The 22,697-nt window shown below is 35.3% G+C and overlaps 2 protein-coding genes across 5 annotated transcripts; one reads left to right on the top strand and one right to left on the bottom strand.

Moving 5' to 3' along the window:
* The first annotated feature begins 443 nt into the window (after nt 1–443).
* Nucleotides 444–9,859, top strand: LOC124301293 (arf-GAP with dual PH domain-containing protein 1-like). Of its 4 annotated transcripts, none has more exons than XM_046756177.1 (6): nt 444–591; nt 1,521–1,746; nt 2,695–2,893; nt 3,093–3,452; nt 5,003–5,188; nt 6,262–9,859. In XM_046756177.1, the coding sequence occupies exons 1-6, from the start codon at nt 510–512 to the stop codon at nt 6,271–6,273; spliced, it is 1,065 nt and encodes a 354-aa protein (XP_046612133.1). In that variant the 5' UTR covers nt 444–509; the 3' UTR covers nt 6,274–9,859. The 4 variants fall into 4 exon arrangements, with proteins under 4 accessions (XP_046612133.1, XP_046612132.1, XP_046612134.1 ...); XM_046756176.1 differs by having other exon boundaries at nt 5,003–5,225; XM_046756178.1 differs by having other exon boundaries at nt 445–591; nt 6,259–9,859.
* Nucleotides 9,860–14,145: 4,286 nt separating this feature from the next.
* Nucleotides 14,146–22,112, bottom strand: LOC124301291 (WW domain-binding protein 11). Its single transcript, XM_046756168.1, has 7 exons — nt 21,866–22,112; nt 20,878–21,003; nt 20,673–20,770; nt 20,380–20,551; nt 18,997–19,253; nt 18,112–18,637; nt 14,146–15,244 (listed from the first exon to the last, which is right to left on the bottom strand). Exons 1-7 carry the CDS (start codon nt 21,927–21,929, stop codon nt 14,802–14,804), a joined length of 1,686 nt encoding a protein of 561 aa, XP_046612124.1. The 5' UTR covers nt 21,930–22,112; the 3' UTR covers nt 14,146–14,801.
* Nucleotides 22,113–22,697: the final 585 nt, after the last annotated feature.

Raw genomic sequence — 22,697 nt, 5'->3', positions numbered from 1 at the left:
GTAGTAATTGAAAATTTCTATACCCGAGCTCTCCTCAATGACCCTCAGCGGCTTTCTCTGAGCTTCAAAATGTCCCATTAAGCTGGGTATCTTTAGTAATCCTCAGTCAACGGTGGAGTATGCGCTAGCTGGCGGGTACGGAGCCTAGGTATAAGGAGAACGATCGACATAAGCTTTTGGGCTTTATTTGCGGCCAAAATAACGAGCCCAGTCATTTTCTCACACTGTCCACCAGGGTGGTGCTTCTGATGTTAATGTCAGGTCCATGCACTGTCCATGGCGTCAGTTTGTTATTGTTTGTATCATGTGACCACAGATTTCCCTTTCTTAATTGCATCACGTGATCACCACATGATCACGGCATTCCCCTTCTAAACCTGACATTGGCAACATCAGCGCCTCTAGTGCAGAAAGATTTGGATGCAATTATTCGGCCGTTTCTTACACAGTACGATCGTTCTCCTTGTAACTAGGCACCGTGTTGGCGGGGTCAAAACGAGTGTATCAAGATGGCGGACTCGAACGAAAAGTTGTTAGCAGAGCTCCTAAAAAAACCTGGAAATAACGTCTGTGCTGATTGCGGAACTAAAAGTGAGTATATTTACCGTAGACACATAGAATATTTCAATTATGTTCATACAAATACATTGACGTCAACATCTCGCGGTAGACGTGAAAAAGTAACGAGGGATGTGCCTGCATAGCGTACGATGCGTGTATTTTACGGGGAGGTGACTGCTTGTCAAGCTGTCAAGGAAAAGTAGAAAAACTAATGTTTCACTTCATATTCCATTCTAAGTTTTTATCACTGCGTTTCTTATCAACTGGCGACTACCGGTATTCAATACATGTTCTGGTTTGTCTAGCTTGTATTCAAATCAAAAATGCGCAGTTACTGTACAAGAAGATTGTTAAGAATCCAAGTATGCCTGAATGTACTTTCGTAATATGTTCAACCACACTCGCGCTTTACTTTGATTCAAGTTTTGACAGGTATCTTATACAACATTGCTTTAATCCAATACTTGCACGTGTCTAGAGAAGCAGTTATGATAGCTAGCTAAGACATCAACCACTATTTACATTTTGTTCTTCACGGAGTTGCATTTAATAGAAAATGTAATTCAGCATTAGTAATAAGCATTCATAAATGAATCATATCATTTGAATCATCATTGTTGCTCCATATTATTAATACCCGGTAAATTCGCTTTACCAACTATATTTTTTTTCTAGACTTTATAGTTGTATTCAAAATGCCTTTCAAGCTGTAGTATGTAAGAAAAATAGTTAACAACCTAATTTTTTTCTTTAAACAATTTTTGTGGAAAAACTTTTACCTCTGCTCCCTGAATATTTTGTTTTATTACCGTTTACGAAATTCCGGAAAATTCTGATATTGCAAAATGACGATTTCTCCTGAAAGTGCATCTATACATTAACGTTACAAAGTTTAACCTTATTAAAAAATAATGTTGCTTTAATTGACTTTAGTTTCTCTGAATGATCTGCATTTTCAGATCCAGAATGGGCTTCATACAATATTGGAATCTTTGTGTGCACAAGGTGTGCCGGTGTGCATCGATCTATGGGGGCTCACATATCAAAGGTGAAACATTTAAAATTGGATCGATGGGAAGACTCTCAAGTAACTCGCGTTCGCGAAGTTGGTAATAATGTGGCACGACTTTATTATGAAGAACGAGTACCTTCTTGTTATCGAAGGCCCAATCAAGATGCACCACAGTAAGTCACTTTTCCAAGTAACATGTATGATCTCTGAACCATGAAATCTTTGCGGACTATTGTCATTCTGAATTATCCTGTTGAGTTCTGGTGAGAAAAATAGTATGATTCAATTATGTCTTATATGTCTTGTATTAATTGAAGAGCCCAAAACATTGTGTGCAAATGTTGCCATTTTTTACCGTTATAGCGTTTTATGACATCTTTCATTCTTTTTTTCACATTTTCCTTATATTCCATACTTGGGAAATTTATACTGAAGTTGACGTTATATAAGTACCAAGAACCAATAGGAAACCACTTATCTAAACAGGACATGGTGTAATACCACAAAATACATACCGAGCAGTAACAAGCTAGCCATTATGACAGGGTTGCGTTGAGATTTATGTGATTTGTAATATACAAATGTATTATGATGTATATTACTTGTAAGTGATATTTTATTACACCTCAAATTATAATTTTCCAAATTTTATAACCAGCCAATAGCTAATACTTAATTTCCAAACAGGGCCAAAGTTTGCAATGTTAATGTATCTATGGATTTCTAGAAAAACTCGTTATTTTGCAACTTTAGGATTGTCTGAAATTTATAAATCTATAACACAGTATGAAAATACTCATATTTTGAAAATTAAACTCCTTCAAAGTTATTCTTAAGTTGCAAAAAAGTAATTTTTTTTCAACAATTCATGACATTAACGTTAATAACTTTAATGTTTCCACTTACCATGAACTAACAATCAGTAGGGAATTACGTGCATAAAATCTTATTTTGTAAGGTTGATATACAAAACTATACTATTAGTTTCATGGCCATAGAGATAGACTTGTAGAATCTGCAGAATATGCTATGAAGATTCAACCGAGTATCCTGATAAATTATCTTTAGTTGTTGATAATCATGTAACGTCCAATCCTATGAATGATGCTTGTGTTGAATAGAGTACTAGTGGAGCAATGGATACGAGCTAAATATGAACGTGAAGAATTTTGTCACCCAGAAAGACAGAATCATTATGTTTCTGGATTCATGGAAGGATTCTTGATGAAGCGAGGAAAAGAGGACTCAAAATATCACCCACGAAAATTTGTTCTGTCAGAGGCCGACGACACGTTAAAATATCATGTCAAAGAGAACAAGGTGAAAATGATTTAATTAGGTAATAATAGAAGAAAAAAATTCTCTTTAAAATAAATCAGGTGGACTTAAAAATGTATGGATATATTTCGTTATATTTAAATAGGCATTCAAAGTCATAAAATATCATAATGCTATAAGAAACACGATAGTAAATATTAACGATATTACAGAAAGTAATCGGCATTTTCTTAATTTCAAGGAACCAAAAGCTGTACTCAGGATATCAGAATTAAATGTCGCATTTGCACCTGCAAAAACTGGCCTTCAAAATAGCTTACAAATTTCTTTTATGAAAGATGGGACCACAAGACATCTTTATGTCTATCATGAAGATCCTGAAGTTATAACAAACTGGTACTTGGCCATTAGATGTGCAAAGCTGCATCGTTTACAAATAGCATATCCTGGAATCTCAGAATCTGAATTACTTTTGCAACTGACAAGAGATTTTGCCCGAGAAGGGTATCTCTGGAAAACGGGTCCAAGGCATTCAGATGCATATAAGAAAAGATGGTTCACTCTAGATGGTCGGAAGCTGATGTACCATGACGAGCCTATGGTAAGGTCATATTTACTTTATGAACTGTAATCTCTATTAAAACTGAGCACAGATCAAATTGTTAACTTATCGACCACGATGTGATGAAAATATGGACAAAAAAGTTTGGCATAGTTTGTTGTTCATGGAAATGACGAATTTAGGGGTTTAATGACAGGTTCTAGTGTGTGGAATTTTCATTCCAAAACACGATGATGAATAAAGCACTATATAAATAGAACATCATATTAATCTCTGGCCACATATTGAGTACAATTTAAAATTATTTTTCACTCGGAAATAACGTTTATACTGGTGCGTGGGAACGTTTTTACACTAACATTTATAATTATTAGGTTAATTTATAATTTCAGAAAGTATTCAAAATCAAATGCTCTTAATGGTCAGGCCGACCCTCAATATTGAAATTAGTATGCTTCTTATATTTCTGCAAGTTTTTTGTGACGGATGTGTGGTTTTCACATTAAGATTATTATAGATTCGACCACAATTACGTTCGCATTTTCTTACTGTTTCCAAACATGAGTTATTTGTACTGAATAGAGGTATAAGTTTTTGCTTCAATTTAACTGATTTGATTACTTGAAGGTACAATTTTACAATAAGTTTGCATCTCTTTCGTGGCAACAACATGAAAAAATCGAAGTCAAAGAATACTTCATATTTTTGTTTGTACACGTCACTATCCTCAAAAGTAAAAAATCAACGTTTTGATTGTTTTTATTATTGTTAATTATATTTACATATTGAACCGATCAGCAAATGTTTAATTTGTTGAATTCATTTAAGTGGACAACTTGTGCAATAAAAACCTCATTTAATTGTTGTGGATAGTGACATTCACGAAAATATGAAGGTATTCTTGAATCCTCAACCTTGTCAAACTGTTATTGTCAAAGGGTTGCAAATTTATTTTAAAATTATACCTAGGGCTAGTTTAATCAGTTACGTTAATGCAATCACAGCTTTTGTGTCAACTTGCATGGACAAAATAGAAGTTGTGAACAAGCAACAGCCTATGTACTTTATTTAGTTGTGGTGGAGACCACATGGGGATACCAATCTACAATCTGCTTATCCTAGCATAAACATATCCAATGAATATTATAATTAGGATACCAAAATCGTCAATCGTATGAAAAAAAAAAGCATTCGTCGCAATAATTTGTGCCTAAATTTAAGCACTGTTCTGAATGACGAACAAAACATCGATATTCACATTGAAAAACTGCAAAAGTTTCACATGAGAATATATTTTACACCGATTTTTTATTTATTTTTATCGTAGTGAAACGAAATCGTATTTAAAACAATTTTTTTTTTTCACAAAAGTACTACAGTCAAATTCATTTTACTACAGTTTGAAAAAATACACAGCATAGTTTTAATACATACTGACATGCCCTAGAGTTTAAAAGAAATCTGTGGCAACAAAGGTAAAAAGTATTTCAAGTTTAGAAAAAATCATCCGCATTTGCTGTTATATTTGATTGACTGATTGTAGTATTGAAAGGAAAATCATTACAATATTCGTGGATTTACTGTGTTAGGATGCACATCCGAAAGGAGAAATTTTTTTGGGATCCACCATGGATGGCTTCGCTGTAAAACTGGGTGTACCAACCGGTGCTAAGGATCAGGGTTTTTCCTTTACTCTTGAGACACCTGACAGAAGTTATTTACTTTCGGCTCAAAGCAACGATGATAGGACGCAGTGGATGAGCATCATTCAAAGGGTGATTGAAAAACCATTGACTCCACATGATATGTCGAGTTAGTACCACTTTCAATGTCATATTTCATGGTTTAGCTACCAAAGTAAAAGACAACCTATAGACAGCGTGACGATAACAGCAAGAAAACGGGAAAGCGGAAGTAGTCAGGGAATCTTACGGGAAAGTTTCAATTCTACACGTTGAGTCTTATATAAAGCTTTCTAAATTATAGTACACGCAATTCGACCTACAGGCAATTATCCTACATGTAATTAAAGCTACACCTTTCGTATTTACGCTGCTCAGTTTTATACTGTTGAATTTTGTACCGGTCAGACCTATACAGCGCAGTCCTGCACCATTCAGTCTTTCATAATTCTTCAGTCCAGTACCGTTCAATCCTACACCCCTCATTCTTACATGGTTAAATCCAACATCGTTCAGTCCTACACAGGGCTCACTATGCTTTCAATTTCCAACTTCTCATTACAATCATGTATTCGATTATATTGCCCATTTTCTAAATTCCTTTCTTCGCCTGTTTAACGGGTATGCTACATCAAGATTGGATCGGATTAAGTTTAATTGGTAAAAGTAGAAAAAGGGAGGCCAAATGAGTCAGTACAAATACGCATAGTGTAAGAATCAGTAGTTATATTATTTGTGATGCAAGAGCCCGGTCTATCTTCTTTTGAAAATCCGTAAAATTGCAGTTTTACAGATTGCAACTATTATTTTCCTGTTTTCCTAAACCGCTCTCTCATCATTTCACGGAAGTTATCTTGAAGCAGTTTGCAAACAAACTTGAAGAGATCAATAACCCTGTAGTAAGGTTGTTCCTAAAAATTCTAACACATAAATCAATTAGAAATTTTTTCGCTCAACAATAATTGTACGACTATAAGTTGAAATTCGATCAAGATTTTGAATTTCTAAAGAAATTTCTGCAAGTCGTTAGTAATCAAAACTAATAATTGAAGACATATTGCAGTGTAAAATTATTCATTATTCATAATCTGTTTATATTTTACCGGTACTTTATCAATGTTGCAATGGTTCCAATGATTAATCTGAATTTCTGGAATTTTCAGTAGCAGCGCGTTTAGTGAGGAAACGCACAGCAAGTGGTACCATGAATATTTTCTCATCGGTGAGGTAGGGCTGGACCCCCTTAGTCATCTGTCATAATTAGTAAATACTGTTAACTAGGAGATCGAATTAAACTAGACGTAACATGAGTTATGATTCATTGAAAAAGGACTATTTAGTCCAGATTTTTATATTTAATAGAAGCCTCATTGCACGATACTGTGCTGTACTGAAGCATTTTGTGAAATGTGCAGATCTCTATGTACAATTCAACTAAACCGAAAATCGGCTTGCGGTAGTAATTTTTTAATGGTACTATGAGCCTTCATACCAGATAACATAGTTTCTCAGCAGTGATTGTGAAGAAGAGCGTAAGTACTAAAGCACAAGAGTCAACTCAAAGTTACATGTACAGCTGTTGTTCAGAACAAGCTTTAATAGCACATGAAATTTGCAAAATATTATAAGACTGGTAATGAAACTATTTACATGCAGTATCGGTGTCCGTTTAATTTAGAGTTTTTGTATTACTATATCATTATAATTGGGAAATCAGAGAAATGTAAATGCTGATATCTTGAAACATATAAGGTTTAGTGCGTATACAGTCTACCTTTTATAGACATATAGATCTAGTTGCTTTGCGAAATCTTTTACAAATAACACGCGATATAAAAATAAATTAGCATCATTATTAAAATCATGTCTTATTCATTAAAGTAATAATTATTCCCAGATATCAAATTAAACACAACAAACTTGGAACAAATTCAGATCATACCTACGTCTGTTTTATTTGTTTGACACATACGTATGTATGCCATGTGTACAAATAATATAGTTGTGTGCATATCGACGGGTCCTAATAAAAAAGGCGTATCTCCTGATGGTCATGAATATTTTCTGTAATAAAAACCTGCTGTTCAAAACAAATTCAATTCGATCAGGTTTAGTTACAATATTTAATTCTTTGCATCATAATGTTTTTGTTTTAACAGTTCCAGTCAGTACTGTCAATATATCCTCAATTTTTAATGTGAAGTCCATCAATAAATATCCAAGTATTGGAAGTTGGTGGACAACGATTTAAAGGTAGCCTAATACTTTTTTTATTTATCTCACTGGGATACGTTTTCATATGTTAGGATCCATTGATCGCATGAGTTGCAAAAATATACTTACAACGTTATCATTACAAATTTGAATCTGAACCTCGAGAAGAAGTTAACAGTTGCATTGAACAATTGTGTAAGGTTTGTGTTGCGTAAGAGGCTTGGAGAGCACATCAGTACTCCTCGGCTGGATCTCGGGTGGCTTTCGCCGTATAACCGCCGTTTATATCTGTTAGGATGTATATTCTATGGAATTTTGGTGTTAAATAAAAACGCTTTGCTGTGTGAGCGTATCAGATTAAATCACAATATTGCCCGGCATAGACATAACAACCGGACTGATACGCTCCTCGGACCAATTCCTCGCACGTCAATCTTGCAGCACTCATTCCTAGTTGTTGGCACTACCTTTTGGAACTCTCTACCGCCAATTGTTACTACTTCGATGTCATTGGATGTGTTTAAAGCAGCTTGCTTCAATCATCTTATGGCAATTGAGCGAGCTGATGTGAGCGCGTTGGATTAATGTGCAGTTACATGCCTGTGTTTAATTTGAGTCCTGAATCTGTGAATCACTATTATGTGCAAACGTGCTTTTTTATTTTTATTTTAGGCAGCCTAGTGCAATTTAAGCTTTATTATTTTCTTTTTCTTATTATTGACAATTGACGTTGAGAGACCATACATATAGTACTATTATTATTCTTAAAATGTTTTTTTTTTTTTTTTTTTTATTGCTTATTGTTAACTACGATTTTCAATTATTCTTTCAACTATTGTTCTTATTGTATGCTCTGTATATTTTTTGTATTTTCTTTAGGCCGTTAGAGGATTTTAATCCTACAGCCTGTTTAATAAATTACATTACATTACATTACATTATTAACGCAATAATGCTATTCTTCAATTCAGTACGTATGGTCAATTGTAAGGGGATTTCGAACAATGTAGATGTAATTATTTTTCACTGGATATGTGAATTAATTAGTAGCTATAAAGGAAATGTAACATGACCACATTAACAAATTATATAGTGAATAGCGGAAGAAAGAAAATAATCGATTAGAAAATAAGAATAATGTTTTGCAATATTATTAAATCTGGCTTTATTTCAGAAGTCAAGTACGATGTTTTTTGCACCAAAGTTTCATTAAAGGTTAATTTTAATTCATCATTTCACTACCTGTTACAAATAGATGTTTTCATTTAGAATAACGATACAGATAGATGGATGAGAAATATTGCTCTTTTATAAATAAATGATGCATATTGTGTATTCATGATGATCTAGTAGAGTAGTACATCTTTTTGGTGCATCATTCGCGAATTCATATTTAATCAGTGTAATTTTGAATTTGTTGCGAGCTCCTTAATGTCCAACATCTATGGAGGCTCATAAACTTAATTCAATGAACTTTGAATATGTAACACAATTAGAATACTAGTTTCTTCAAAAGTAAGCTATATTGAAAAAAGTGTTTATTTCTAATTCTAATTGATGAGAAAAAATCTATTGTGCAGCGGTAATTTTTGTTACAAGTACATGAATATATCTATCATCCAATTCATATCCTGTCTGAAATTAGATGTAAGTGAACAAAAATTTCTAATTCATAAGAGGCCTATGATGCTGTATATGGGGTATTCCCTGTCAACTACACCAAGTTATGACCCTCATGTTTTCTGCATTTTACGAAATTTTTGTTAGGTGTAATAGGACTCCCAAAACGCATGACTCCATTTTTTTACATTTCTTTAAAAAATTCCCTACAAGTAATGACTAAAAAGTCCTGAAGAAACAACCTAATTGTAAAATGTGAGGAAAAAAAATACCAGAAACGCTGCATTTTATTCCAATCATTTTAGCATAAGGCCCATGATGGTAAACGATCTACTTTTAGGTGTCTAAACACCTACAACATTTTGTATACAACTAAAAGCAGAAAAATGTTAGTTTCTTATAGTGTTTATTAAAATTACATTCTGAATGTTTTTCGGTCAGCAGGAATTCTTTTACAATCGCTTTATATAAGTGGCGTCACTACGTTCAAATTTTTAAAAGACGTTTACCGACTTCTTAAAGTGTTTTAAAAAATCGGAAAAGTTGCAACTTTAGCCAAACATAGAAGAAAATTATATTTTTGGTTAAATATAAATGTTCTTGTTGCCTAAACACCCCTAAAAAGGTTATTTACCATCACGGATCTTGTGCCCAAATGATCGGAATAGGGTATAATACTTTTGGTATTTATCCAGATTTTACAATTAAGGCATTGCTTCACGACCTTTGATAGTTTTTGTTTGTAGGAGATTTTTCAGGGAAATGTATTAAGAAAAATAATTCTCATTCAGGTGTTTTTGAGGTTTTATTATACTCACAAAAAATTTTAGGAAAAATGAAAAATATGAGGATCAGGATCTGGTCTAGTTGACAAGAAATGCCCCATATGTATCCGTACTGCAACTATTGCGGTAATCAACGAGTCCTACAGAAAAAGACGTATTATAAAGATCTAAAATGAAGTGTCTCAGAGAGATGAATAGAAAAATCGTATTTCAGAACGATGAATACTGTAAAGATTCTGTGAAGTAGGCTCTTCGAGTTTTGCATGGGCACTATGTGTTTTGCGTTAAGCATTGTAACTTGGTTTTATAGTTAGCATGCAGCCTTACTGAATTCTCATGATGTAGCTATACATCATTTCAAATCTGTATAATGGTGATGTCGGGTACAATTTTTCTTTTCATCTCGTCAAGATACGTCTTTACTATCTAAACCCATCGTAATAGACACATAATTGAATAACGAAAGAACATCGATGGCTTGCAACAATAGGTATACAATAAACGACTGAACTATTCTAAAAAATTATATACATAGATCATAAAAACTGAAATAAAATAAAAACGGATGGAAAAAAAAAACGAGTTTTAAAAGAAATTGAAATTTTAAATTGACCTAGCCAAGTACTGAGCTACACTGAATCGAAAAATAAAAATGTAATGTAATAATGTTCATATAGTTGTACACCCATTTTCTGTACACAAGAATATTACCGCATATTGACAATGAGCAAAAAGGTTGATTGGTTCAACAACACCTTCTTTTTGTTAATTACAAAGAAAATGTATTAGCTGACGAAAAAAGATGTTTTCCGTTCTAACAAATACAATGCGATTGGGAAAAAATAACTTTGTTTTGCCACCCATGATAAAATTATAGTTGATCTAAACAATTCTTTTTCTCAACGTGCTGTTTGCGATTGTTTTCCAAAGAGAGTTACTTCTTGTCTTTGCAAAACTCGATCTTTCAACTGTTTTATACTCAAACTGATAAGTATATTGTTGAAATGATGATACGCAAATTAGGTGACAAACTGAAATTATAGTCATTGTACACCTAATTATATCCTTCCGAGTAAAGTCGATTTTGACTTCCCTTGTTTTAGCGGGTCAGAAATAAGGTTGGTTCTGGTACCCTTCGACCAATAACAGCGATACATTTAGTTAGCACGACATGTGTTGTTCAATGCGCGCAAGTCAAATACCAGCGAGACCTACCTTACTTCTGACTTGCTAAAATTAGAAGGCTCAGAATTGTTTTTACTAGGCTGTACGGTGAACTTGTAATTAATATTGTTACTATGTAATGTTATTGTATACAAACACTCTTTAAATTATTTTATATACACAGCAACTATTATAAATTTGATAATACAGAGGAGATGCCGAAAAACTGTTAATCTTTACACTTGACATTTTTTTGAAATCCATATTGCAGGTGGCTCAATCACCAAAATGTTAGGAAGTACGTACATTTTCATATAAAAAATTTCAGACCAGGTCAAGGACTGAATAAGAAAAAAAAAAAAACATGATTGAAATCTGAATTTTTGATGCAGGGCTCATGGAAGGATTACCCACGAATAACTTATATCAATAATATCTTTACATTCACTCAATAGATGTTTACAAAAAGATGAAATGTAAACTTAAGTTTATTCACATTCCAATACAAGTGAAGATTTTACAATACAATTAAAGAGAGCTATATTCGATTGTATCATCACAATTAAGACTTTGTACTTCCCAGGTCCTTGTGAGTCAATGGGACCCCACGTGCAGACGAAGGGTTAAAAAATCCTAACCAGGCCCTGTTGACGCTGGTTTATGGGCCGTTTCATAGAAAACCCTCTTGATTCAGCTTAGTCACTCATTGAATCTAGAAGGGCAAGTCTTCTGAACAAAAAGATTTCTCCAAAAGTTCAACCGGTCCGACGGTGCTCCAAAATCCTTCCGACAAGTAACTGAGTCGATTGGAAAGAGATTTATTTATTTATCAATTCCTTGCTGTTATTTGCTATTAAAATCTCATGTAAATTTCAGGTTATGAAGTTCGCAAACCATTGACAGCAACTAAGCGTGTTTTCAAGAACATGAACATTTTCTACTGTTTGGATGGATAAAAGTCAAACTGTACTGGTCTCCTTAATAGGAGAAAACTGCATCGGCAGAATGTACATACAGTTCTGTATGCGACAGATAATGCAAATGCACTACTAATATCTACTGATGTTCCACATGTGTAAATATATTCTACTTGCTCTATTGGGAAGTGTGGCATGAGCGTGTTCTACACCTCAGCATCTGTAAGAAAAAATTTCAACTAACGATAGTAGGGTCAGTGGAACGCTTGATTGGCTGGAACAATCCTACTGTCGATGCTTCGATCGTCGTCCGCAGTTTAGCAGAGCAGACTATCACAGTTCCCTAACAGCTCCCAATTGGAAATGATTCTATTTGCTGATTTTACTAATCACAAAACCTAGATGTAAGGAGAATGATCGTAATGTATAAGAAACGGTTGAAAAATTGCAGCCAGATCTTTCTACGCTAGAGGCACTGGCGTTGCTAATGTCCAGCTTAGAAGGTAAATGCCATGATCACTCGATACAAACAACAACAAACGAACGCCTTGAACCTCAGAGTCGATCATGTAATCTTACTTTTCACATTTCTCATTATCCAAACATTTTGTTCAGTTGACTGAACTTTGCAAACCAATCATAGTACTTGGATGGTAGGAAATGTGAAAAGTGAAATTACATAATCGATCATCTGACATCAAAGTTAGCAGCGCTACCATGATGATAGGACATTATGAAAAAATGATAGGGCTCCTTTTCTTGGCCGCAAATAAAGCCAAAAAGACTACGTCAATTGTTGTTATATCTAGGCTCCGTGTTATTAATATTTCATACAAATAAAAATGCCGAAAGGGATTGATTTCCAAGCCAGATTAAAAGTTGAGCTTACAAATACATGCGAAATGGCTCTTACTGTGAAAAAGGCTTTAATAGTTCTTTTAGAGGCAAGTGCGCATAAACAGCGTACTGTCTGTGCAATCCTTGGTCAAAAGAAGCAGTGGTGACAGAGAATCGACACAAAGCTTGATGAGTCAGGTTTATGTTGGCCAAGTGATTTATCCTACTTCCCTGTTTTCTATAGTTCGAAATCCAATATGACGTCTTCATGAGATTATGAGTTTGCTGCTCACATAAATGGTATAAACAAGAACATCTGGAAAATTCTTCAAAAAATCCTATTAATGCACTTGTCATAATGTTGACGTGCATTCGACTTATTAAAGCAGGCATAACGTCGATGGATAAGAAACTTGACTCATTGTTAGAATGCGACAGGAAGTTAGCAGAATGGTGAATGTTCCCCTGACATGAGTTAGTAGGTTCTGAGTTAATAACCGTCAATAAGCCAAAAGTTGAAGTTGCGCCAACCACATATCAAAGAATGTCCTCAACGTCAAGATCAACACAATGCTGAAATGAAAATTGGATATCATATATAACTCGGCGTAGCAAATTTAATTGTTACCCGCAACCCCCTGGTCCGACAGCCGCATGCTAGAGCCGGTCAGCTCCGTTCAGCTGACCTACCTCTCTCCATGGTCCGCGCTTGCCATTAACAACCCCGGACGCCGGTCAAAGTCGAGACATTACCCCTGCCGTCACGGTAGAGTCAACGTTTTCCCGCTGATGCCAGTAGTGCTCGCTATTTGCAGCTCCCAAGCAAAAATACAATACAACATTGCTATAACTTAAAACCGCGGTTTTGAGAATTTGTTCGCTTATTCTTTGCCTATCCTCCTGTTTCCTTCCTCCAATTATATTATTCTTCCTTCCTCAATTCCTCACCTCTTTATCGATCTCTTTCCTCCATCTTCGTCTTCCCACCTGTTCCCCTATTTTTCTTCCACCGTTACTATCCCCCTCCCCCATCAACAAACGGTCATGTTATCCCGAGCATTGACATAATTATAGGAATGAAAGATCTATAGATTAACGGTAACAAAAATTTTTCTTGACAAAAATCTGACGAATGTTGAAATAACTAGCCTAAGTGCAACTTCCTTGTTCGTAATCCTTCATTGAATCCCTCCAAGTGGTGCTCAAGTGATTAAAACAAAATTAAACTGTTAAATAAATTTGAAACATAATAAATAAAAAGAAAAACATAGAGTACTTTGGCACATTCCATATTTGGAGATAGCCAGTTGGAAGCAGAAGAAAAAGAGGAGGTAGAGGCCGGGAGAAAGAGCGTGTCGAGTCAAAGAAGGGATTAGGATGTTGCCTTTTGTATACTGATCCTTATGAGTATACGCTGTACATTCATCAATGTCCCTGAGATATATGTTTATAGGATATCGTTAATGTAGTAAGTTTTGACATTTGTAATTCGTTTAATTGAATTATTATAGTTCCTCACAATATGGTACGCGAAATTGTCTTACACGAAATCATTCTACATAATTATATGCAATTATTCTATATGCATAAAGGATATAGTCACTGAAATCTCTAAGAAGTTCTCTGCGCTGAATTGAATGTCCGACTTCACAGCTATGCGTGGGCACTAAGATGTATGTGGTCATGCACAATTCCATCTCATCTTGTTTATCACTACAGTTGTAGTATAAAACACACTTTTTGGGTTAAATAGTACTATGTTTTTACTAAAATAAAATTACGAAATTTTGTCCGAAGAATCTGCACTACAAAAATTATACGTGGATTCCTTTCCATGGAGATTCTACAAAATTTATGTTCAAATCCAACTATCCTATTAATACAAATCAAAGTTTTTCATGATTCTCTTATTTTTGGAAGTAACAATTGAATTCTTTATTCAGAAAAACACTTGAGTTTGTGACTAATATCAATGATTATATTGTAGGAAAGTACCTCCACAATTATACGTGTTTAAGTTGATAAATTACGTAGATATATGTGCAAGGTCGTTTTGCGTGGAATGATCTAGTTCAGAATAATCATATGTGGAACAATTTTGTATAGGATCAGCCTGTGTACCTTGGTGCATGCTTGGACATAATTAATATAAATACAGAGATTGATTTTTCAAAGCAATCCTTCCATTTCTTGCATAAACTGCATGTAAGCGTCATCTTTTGTTTTGGGTTGCAACAGTCTTTGAGGTTGGTTCTCAGGAAGTCTGTCAGGCATCTTGGGTAAAGAACTAGGTTTCTTCTTATCATCTCGTTTGACTCTAAGCGAAGTTGGTAGAAAACGGGTGATATCTGCAGCTAGATTTCTAATTTGGGGTTTAGCTTCAATTGTACTCAAGCCTTTTCCATCCTTATCTTTTCTGTTAATCAGTTGTGGAGCAGCTGATAATACGTTTGGAGTTTTAGGCTGAGATCCTGGAGCTGTTTGAGTTTGAATTTGGGAATTCGCTATATTGGCCAAGCTAGTCATATTTGCGATTTGCATTTGTGGCGGAGGCATTCTTGGCATGCCAGGAGGTCCTGGTCGAAGTAATCGAGGCATACCAGGTGGTGGACCTGAAAGTAAAGTATTAATTTATATCAGCCTACAAGCAAATTATTTCATCACTGTAATGGGACCGTGAAACGAATGCAACATTTTCACACATACCGAAATACATTTACAAGTATTTCGAAACTCGTACGATGAATCAATCCATTTCAAGTACTTTAGTTGAATTAAGCTTTTTCAATTCGTTTCTCTGATTGTGAGATGTGTATTTTCTACTCATCTATCTGAGATACACATACTTCATTAGGACCCGTCGATGGGACTTCAATATACTTCGGTGGAAAAGTTGTAAGCCTACAAACTTCCACCTCAGATGCGCTTTGACCCCAGAAAACATTACTGAATAAAACGTTTTTCTTTTGTTCTTGACATATAAACAACTCAAATACAATTCTTTCAATTGTGAAGAAAAATACTTCAGTAGCAAACATTGTGAGTCGACTACAATACACTTCTAAACTATCATCAAACAATTGAAAATATAATATGGGGCCTATTTTGAGCGTGAACATTTTGTTTTTGAAAGTGCAGTAAACCAACTTCACTTAGGTGCATCTGATAGTTAGACCTCTCAGCTACCTTACTTGTTTAAAGTTACCAATTTGTTTTCAGATTGATTGTGAGAATAGCTGGCTGCGTATATACACACGTGCTATAAGTGTGTGTGCGATCCGTCTACGTATGCGACAATCAGCTATTTGGGTTTTCCTGTGCACTGAGGTAACCTGTATGTATGTATGTATTCAGTATTATCAGTACATTTCTTTGCCTGTAAAGTGTGCAACTAGCATATAATGGGAAGCATTTTCTGCCAAGGTGTGTAGTCCATGCTCACTGGCTATGTGTGCATTCATTTGCAAGCTGTTCCAAGGCTATTCTATTAACATTTTATGTTAACTTCAGGCTCGTTTGTAGCTAACCACGACCATTTCACTCACAATAATTGTATGCAATGTACCTTTTCCACCCAACAAATACTCGAAATGTTTCTTAATAAAGGAGAATTTAGGGATCAAAATCATTCATAGGTGTACATGTGATTTAAATATCCCTAAGATGGTCCATCAACAGCCTTGACTGTTGTCATTACATAATTTCAATTCGATACTTGACACGAGAGAGTTTGATATCTCATGCCCCGGCATTGAGTGAGTTGGCTTCCCTACTGTGCAGCAGAAAATATTGCTGCTGCGGTATGATTTTCGCGATAAATAGGAATCAAATGTTTTGCTCAGTTGATCATCCAGCTTTCTCATTTTCACTGTTCCATTTTCGTGTAGACATGAACGAAATACGGTAAGGTTTTCACGGGTTGAGAGAAAATATATTCTGTTTTAATTATTCAGCAGTTTTAGAGTAGAACTGATAGAGAAGGCGATTATTGTATATTATGTCTCATTATTTCAGCACAATCTGTAGCGCGATCTGGAACCTTGGTCTTCCAAGGTGTAAAATATTGACTTCCTGTGATAAGATCACAGGAAGTCTATATTTTGTCGCTGTATGAATGCGAGTGTTCGAAAAGGTTTTCACTTCATTTAATTTATGTTACTAAAAGTAGCGCGATCTGGAACCTTGGTCTTCCAAGGTGTAAAATATTGACTTCCTGTGATAAGATCACAGGAAGTCTATATTTTGTCGCTGTATGAATGCGAGTGTTCGAAAAGGTTTTCACTTCATTTAATTTATGTTACTAAAAGTAAGTGAATCATTCCAAATCAAATGAATCAGGGTGGTGACAGAAAGTGAAGTACAATATAGTCTGATATTTCCCTGATATGCGGAGCCCATTTTTCCAAAATTCCCCATCTGTTATAGTTTGTCACCACCATTCTGCCATGCTTCAGAAATGGTCACATAAAGGTTGTTTAAGATCACTTATAGAAATTGGTATAACTGAAATAAGCAGATTTTACATCCGTGTGCAAATGGAACAATTCAATACCCAACAAAATAACTCTAATTGGATGTGAAATATTTAATTTGTCCCTAGTTCTGCCTATGATCACGATGCCTCAAATAAAATAATTTTCACTAATAAGTTAGCGATATCTCTCCAAGATTTTCCTAAGTTTTCTAGGGTCTCAAAATTTCCAGATTTCTCAGTTCTGCTGCTATCTTAAAATGGTATATGTTTTTTAATTCATTTCAACACATATGCGCGTCAAATATATTTTTACACCTCGGTTTGCAGGCGTAAAACGACATTTCACCCACACGTATGCATAAAATGAAAAATATTCAAAACAGTTTTATTCAAAACGCGATAGTATAAAAGGTAAGTGACAAACTTCACAAATATATCGCCTTATTTTCTTAACACCCTCCCTATCCTAATGCTTTCTCAGAAAAACGAAAAATACGTCCTAGTGCTCAGCACTGAGTAGTTTATATGTGACGATTAGTGTAGATAACAACACTGAAGCTTAAACAAGTGTTTTAAGTTTCTGTACACAGTATAAACAGTAGCGATTTTCATTATTGAGTACTATTATATAATTTTTTTTGTATATATATTTTTTATAATCAAATATTTTACGTTGAGGGGGACCCCGCACCATTCGACCCCCGGCCCCCTGGACCCCACAGTGATACAGAGGGGTTTGTCAAAATTCGGCTTTTCCAAGATCTTTGGACACGGGGACTATATTACTGTAGACGATTTTACATCCACAGTGTCAAAAAATAACGTTAGCAAGTTGACAGTCTTGTGTGATGATCACACAGCACTATGGCCAGCTTTGTCGATCACTCGTGCACGGCGATTACTACTCGGGCGTAAAATTCAATTTTACACTCTTGATTCACAAAGTACTATTCTATGCCTATGTCGTGATGCCGATTTTAAAAAGAAAACCTGTGATTTGCTTACCTGGTGGTAGCCTAAGTCCAATACGTGGCGGAGGTGGTGGCGGCATCCGAAGAGCGTGCATAGGCGGTGGTGGAGGACGATAAAGGAGTGGCGGTGGTGGAAGGCCGAGGGGTGGGAGTGAATGTTGATGTGGATGCTGAGGATGATGTGGATTGTGTGGTGGCGGATGATCCATTAATCCGGGAGGTTCGATGTTATCATCCTGGTCAGATTTTCCATTGGAATTGTTTTTGGAATTAGTATCGGCATCCAGCAATGTTAACCGTGCACTCAAATCCTGTGCTCTTTCTGTTTCTCTTTTCTTATGCACAACTTCCATTTCCCGCATAAACTGATCGATATCTTGTCCAGCCATTGCCAACATTTTCTGCTGCAGAGTTGTCGGCTTTACCTGTGACGTTTCCTTTTCCTTTTCTTTCTCAATTTCTCTTTCTTTAACTTTTTCTCTGGTTTCTAATTCCATCTTTTTATCCTCCTTGTCATCAGCAAAACGAATTGTTCTTGATTTGAGGGTCGAATCTTTATTCTGTCAAAAAAGCATGAGTCTTTATTAAGTCATGAAAGTATAAAAATGAAATGACTTGTAACGAAATTTGAACATGAGAATCAGATGATTTTGATGTTACTTCCATCAACTTTTCACACTTGAAAACATTGAGGTAGTTTAGCCATAATCTGGTTTATGATAAAAAAAAATTTTATGTTTTTGCACATCAAAGCTGAGCAGTTGGTTATTATGTAACCAAAGTTTCCCTATTGACCTAATTAGAAGAATTAAATATGAAAAATCTCATTTTATTGTGTGTCTTTTGACATGTGCCATTTTCTATATAATTGAAGCACTACATATAGATTTAAAGCACTTGCAATTAGCGAGAAAGTTACCTTTTCAGCCGATTCTTCGTCGTCGCTAGATAAATCTGGTGGAGGAAACGGTGGCACTCCTGGAGGTTCTTTGTTGAGTGGTAGTAAGGGAGTGGCTGACATAGCTGATGAATAGGCACTAGTTTTTTTCAATATACTTTGTGGTATAGGAATATTTATCAGAGGATGATGATGGGGCATAAAATGAGAATGGGCAGGATAAAGATGTGTAGTTGGTTGTGGCATCTCAGGTAATGGAATCTGAGATGTCAAAGCTCCTGAAACAAACCAATAACCCATTAGGGGGATTTAAACAACTTAAAAGGGTGCATGTTATCGAATGTCAAGTTTAAACCAGTTTGGTCAGATCCTGCTCCATGCGCCGACCACTTTACTCACTCCAGGTTACCGAACGAGTCTTGTAGCAGGGCAGACCTAGTTACAGCCGACAAGGCTACCCAGCTACTGAAACTTAACGTTTACTTGCAAACCTAACAGTTGGATTCGAACTGTCGAGCGTCAATCGTTACAAAGTAGTGGGTGAATTGGAACTTGTGAAATTTCAAGTAAGAGATAATGAGACTGCAATATTCATATTATTTGACCTATGAATCCTGTTACAAAGCATGGACAATGTACGAAATTATAGGTACGAGCTTAGTAGCAAGCCCCGCTATCTCCACCCAACCCCCACTCCGCCCAACGCTGTGTTCATCTCTCGCTGGACAGAGTATAGTTGAGGATCCTCCCTTTGAATATTGAATGACGACAAGATCACTTATGCTGCATTCGTGATATCTTCTCAGACACGATGAACAACTTATCATTAAAAGATTAGAAATTATAATTTTACAAAATCTACGCGAGTACATGTAACATAGCCATATTAACGAAGATTCAAAAATAAGCCATCATCTCAGCATGACCTTTTCTTATTAACTGAACTCTGCACAGTATCCAATGATATATCGAATGGAACACTCAAATGCTCGAAGCAGTACAGTATTTTTAACAAGCTATTATAATGAGTAATTGACTACTTGTTTTTGTTACACATTTCAAAAGTAATTTTAAAATTCTGAAATTTTCAATTTTATTTTAGTCACCCTGTACAAAAGTTAGTTGAGAATGAAAATTGCCTTTAAAACAGATATAGCAGAAGTAATCAGCATTCACTTCTTACTCTCGATTGCTCTGCAATTTGCTACACTTCCGGTTTGGTGTTAAGTTTCATATTTTTAGAAAATTTTCTGTTACATTTGTGCATTAATTGATACCTTACAGTGAGGAAAACAAATATATTGTCTGACTAATGAGCGTGAGAATGATGCTGCTACATTTTTTAAGTATGTACATGATATTACAAGTAATTGCTTAGATATAATAAGAATATTAAATCCATACCAGAATAAATCCGCGTAACATCACCACCAGCTGAAGGAAGTGGGATTTCATCAACTTGGACCTGCTGTGCATGCCTCACAGCCTCAAAATAGGTGACCAAATCGATTCTTCGTCGTTCATATTGAATCAATTGTTCTTTTAATTCAGTCCATTTTTCTTGATCATCCTTTGCCTGTTAGTAGTAACCAGATTTAGAAAGTTGTTTGGTCAAAAATTTGATGATTTTGGCATCTAGCTGTGCTGGTTATTGTTAGTGAATAACCACATATATGAATAAATCAAGATTTACTTACATACATTTTTAAGACTCTGTCTAGGGTTTCTTTGAGCTTTTTTCGTTTGTCTTTGAGAACTTTTTCATTTAAAGGTGGAGGCTGCAGAACATTGTATTCTGTAGAAAACAGAAAATTGAGGTACATGAGCAGATGAAACCATGAGTTGAAATAAAATCAGAACTACGTAAGTTGTAAGCCATAGGAGAAATATTTCTCAACTTACCCATCTGATCTATTTTTTCCATCTCCTCAATAATTTGAGCTGGGTCTTTGCCCTTCAATACAGCAGCTCTTACCAGTTGACGTTGCTTCTTGTTTTTTTTTAGTTCTTTCTTACGTGCTTCTTTACCTGTAATAAATAATCAATATTTCATTTTTCAAAGTACAGAGGGTTGGAAAAAATAGGACCTCAGGAAAAGTTAGTACGTTTAGTTTTTCTTTACATACATATATGTGGAAGATGAGAAAATTTAGCTTAGTCTCTTTCAACTTTTCTAAAACTAAACCCATTTGTTATTGATGACTGATTATAATGGAAGAACAAACCAGCATTTATGAACGTTAAGAGTATAATTAAACGTTTCCAAGAAAATAAGTTACAAGCATTCTGTTTATTTTTGTACGCATGTTTCGCACAGGTTTGACAACTACTTGACAAATGATTTGTACTTGGTTTTTTTCAAATAATTCAGTTTCTTCCGCAAAGATCTTATTTCCTATTTTGGGACGTTAACATTCCTGGGAGCAGAATAATTAACTTCCAAACTAATCAAAGTAAGATGCATTGAATGATCAAGGTATGCAGTGTCAAGACACAAGCGAGTGCAATCAGAGGGATTAGCTACACAAGTGAGCAGAAATTTGCAGTAGCCTTTGTTGCAATTAACCGTGATGTAGTATGCAGCATTATTTGATACAAATAAAGATTAGTGCAGTTAGCTGGTAAGTGGTTGCTAACCTGAGCTTCAGAGTCATTACGACTCCATATCAGCAAAGTTTATTAGCCAATGGTTTAGTCGCATATCTTTAACCGTTTCTATACATTGAACAATTACAAAATCACATTTTGACCACTTGCAGAAAATATGTGTAACCATCCATAAACAGAAAAGAACAATGAATTACTTCCACATTTAGGTTGAGTGAAGAACATTAAATTGAATTGAAGTAGGTTAGGTTGAGTCAGAGTTATAGGTTATAATTCTACTCACGAGCTTGGTCTGTGGGATTCATGTATTTTCCACTTTTCGTGGTATTTATCGATCTTCGACCCATATTTGATTATTTTTTAATACACACTTCACAATTAGTGGAACTAGACTTCGTTATATTAAGAAACACTATTACTTTAATCACGATCTTCAGCACAAGTCTGGTGCTCGGTGCTCCATCAGTGCTGCCACATATCTTTGGGTATATTCCGACATACACTGCGAGCACTGTTCAGTACTCTTAAGGCTGACGACGACTAGACCGCGGCGGACGGCGGCGGACGGCGGCGAAATTTTCGCTCATACAGTTATCCATATAGGTGTTCACACTAGACGGCGGCGGACCGCGGCGGACCGCGGTGGACCGCGGCAATTTTTCGCGAGTTCCAGGTTGGGAATATTTCGGCGGTGCGCCGCGCATCGCCGCGCATCGCCGTCGTCTAGTGTGAACACCCGACCGATGCCGAAATTCATCCCAAGTATAAAAATAGGGAAACCTGCGTTACTTTGAGGTAAATGGTTATGGTTTACAAGGATTCTTTTCATTCTCTCCGCTGTTCTTGCGAAAAATAAATGTATTCATTTTTACATCTTAAATGAATCCTACGGATATTAAATAAATGTTACGCAAGTAATTACTTCATTTTTAAAGAAATTTAAGTAAATGTGAGTTTTAGAACAACAAGTTATGATCAACGGATTATTTTGTGTAAAAAATTTATTTTTTTCTCATTGTTCGGGTATGATGCTGATTTCATGAAGACTGTTTTTTATTTTGCGTATTAATTTTTATGCATAAGAAATGAGAGAGTATATTTCGAGCTAAAATTTA

Source organism: Neodiprion virginianus, chromosome 3 (assembly GCF_021901495.1).
Source record: "Neodiprion virginianus isolate iyNeoVirg1 chromosome 3, iyNeoVirg1.1, whole genome shotgun sequence".
NCBI classification, from domain to species: Eukaryota; Metazoa; Arthropoda; class Insecta; order Hymenoptera; family Diprionidae; genus Neodiprion; species Neodiprion virginianus.
Note: the sequence above shows the minus strand (reverse complement) of the source record. Positions and strands in the feature narration are given on the sequence as shown.

Bases quoted from the DNA above. Each gene is read 5' to 3' on its own strand.
- LOC124301293 (XM_046756175.1), top strand. From the start codon at position 510: ATGGCGGACTCGAACGAAAAGTTGTTAGCAGAGCTCCTAAAAAAACCT. The intron at 592-1,520 runs GTGAGTATATTT...CTGCATTTTCAG, and splicing joins TGCTGATTGCGGAACTAAAA to ATCCAGAATGGGCTTCATAC. The intron at 5,226-6,258 runs GTTAGTACCACT...TGGAATTTTCAG, and splicing joins GACTCCACATGATATGTCGA to TAGCAGCGCGTTTAGTGAGG.
- LOC124301291 (XM_046756168.1), bottom strand. From the start codon at position 21,929: ATGGGTCGAAGATCGATAAATACCACGAAAAGTGGAAAATACATGAAT. The intron at 20,552-20,672 runs GTAAGTAAATCT...TACTACTAACAG, and splicing joins ACAGAGTCTTAAAAATGTAT to GCAAAGGATGATCAAGAAAA. The intron at 19,254-20,379 runs GTATGGATTTAA...GGTTTGTTTCAG, and splicing joins TGTTACGCGGATTTATTCTG to GAGCTTTGACATCTCAGATT.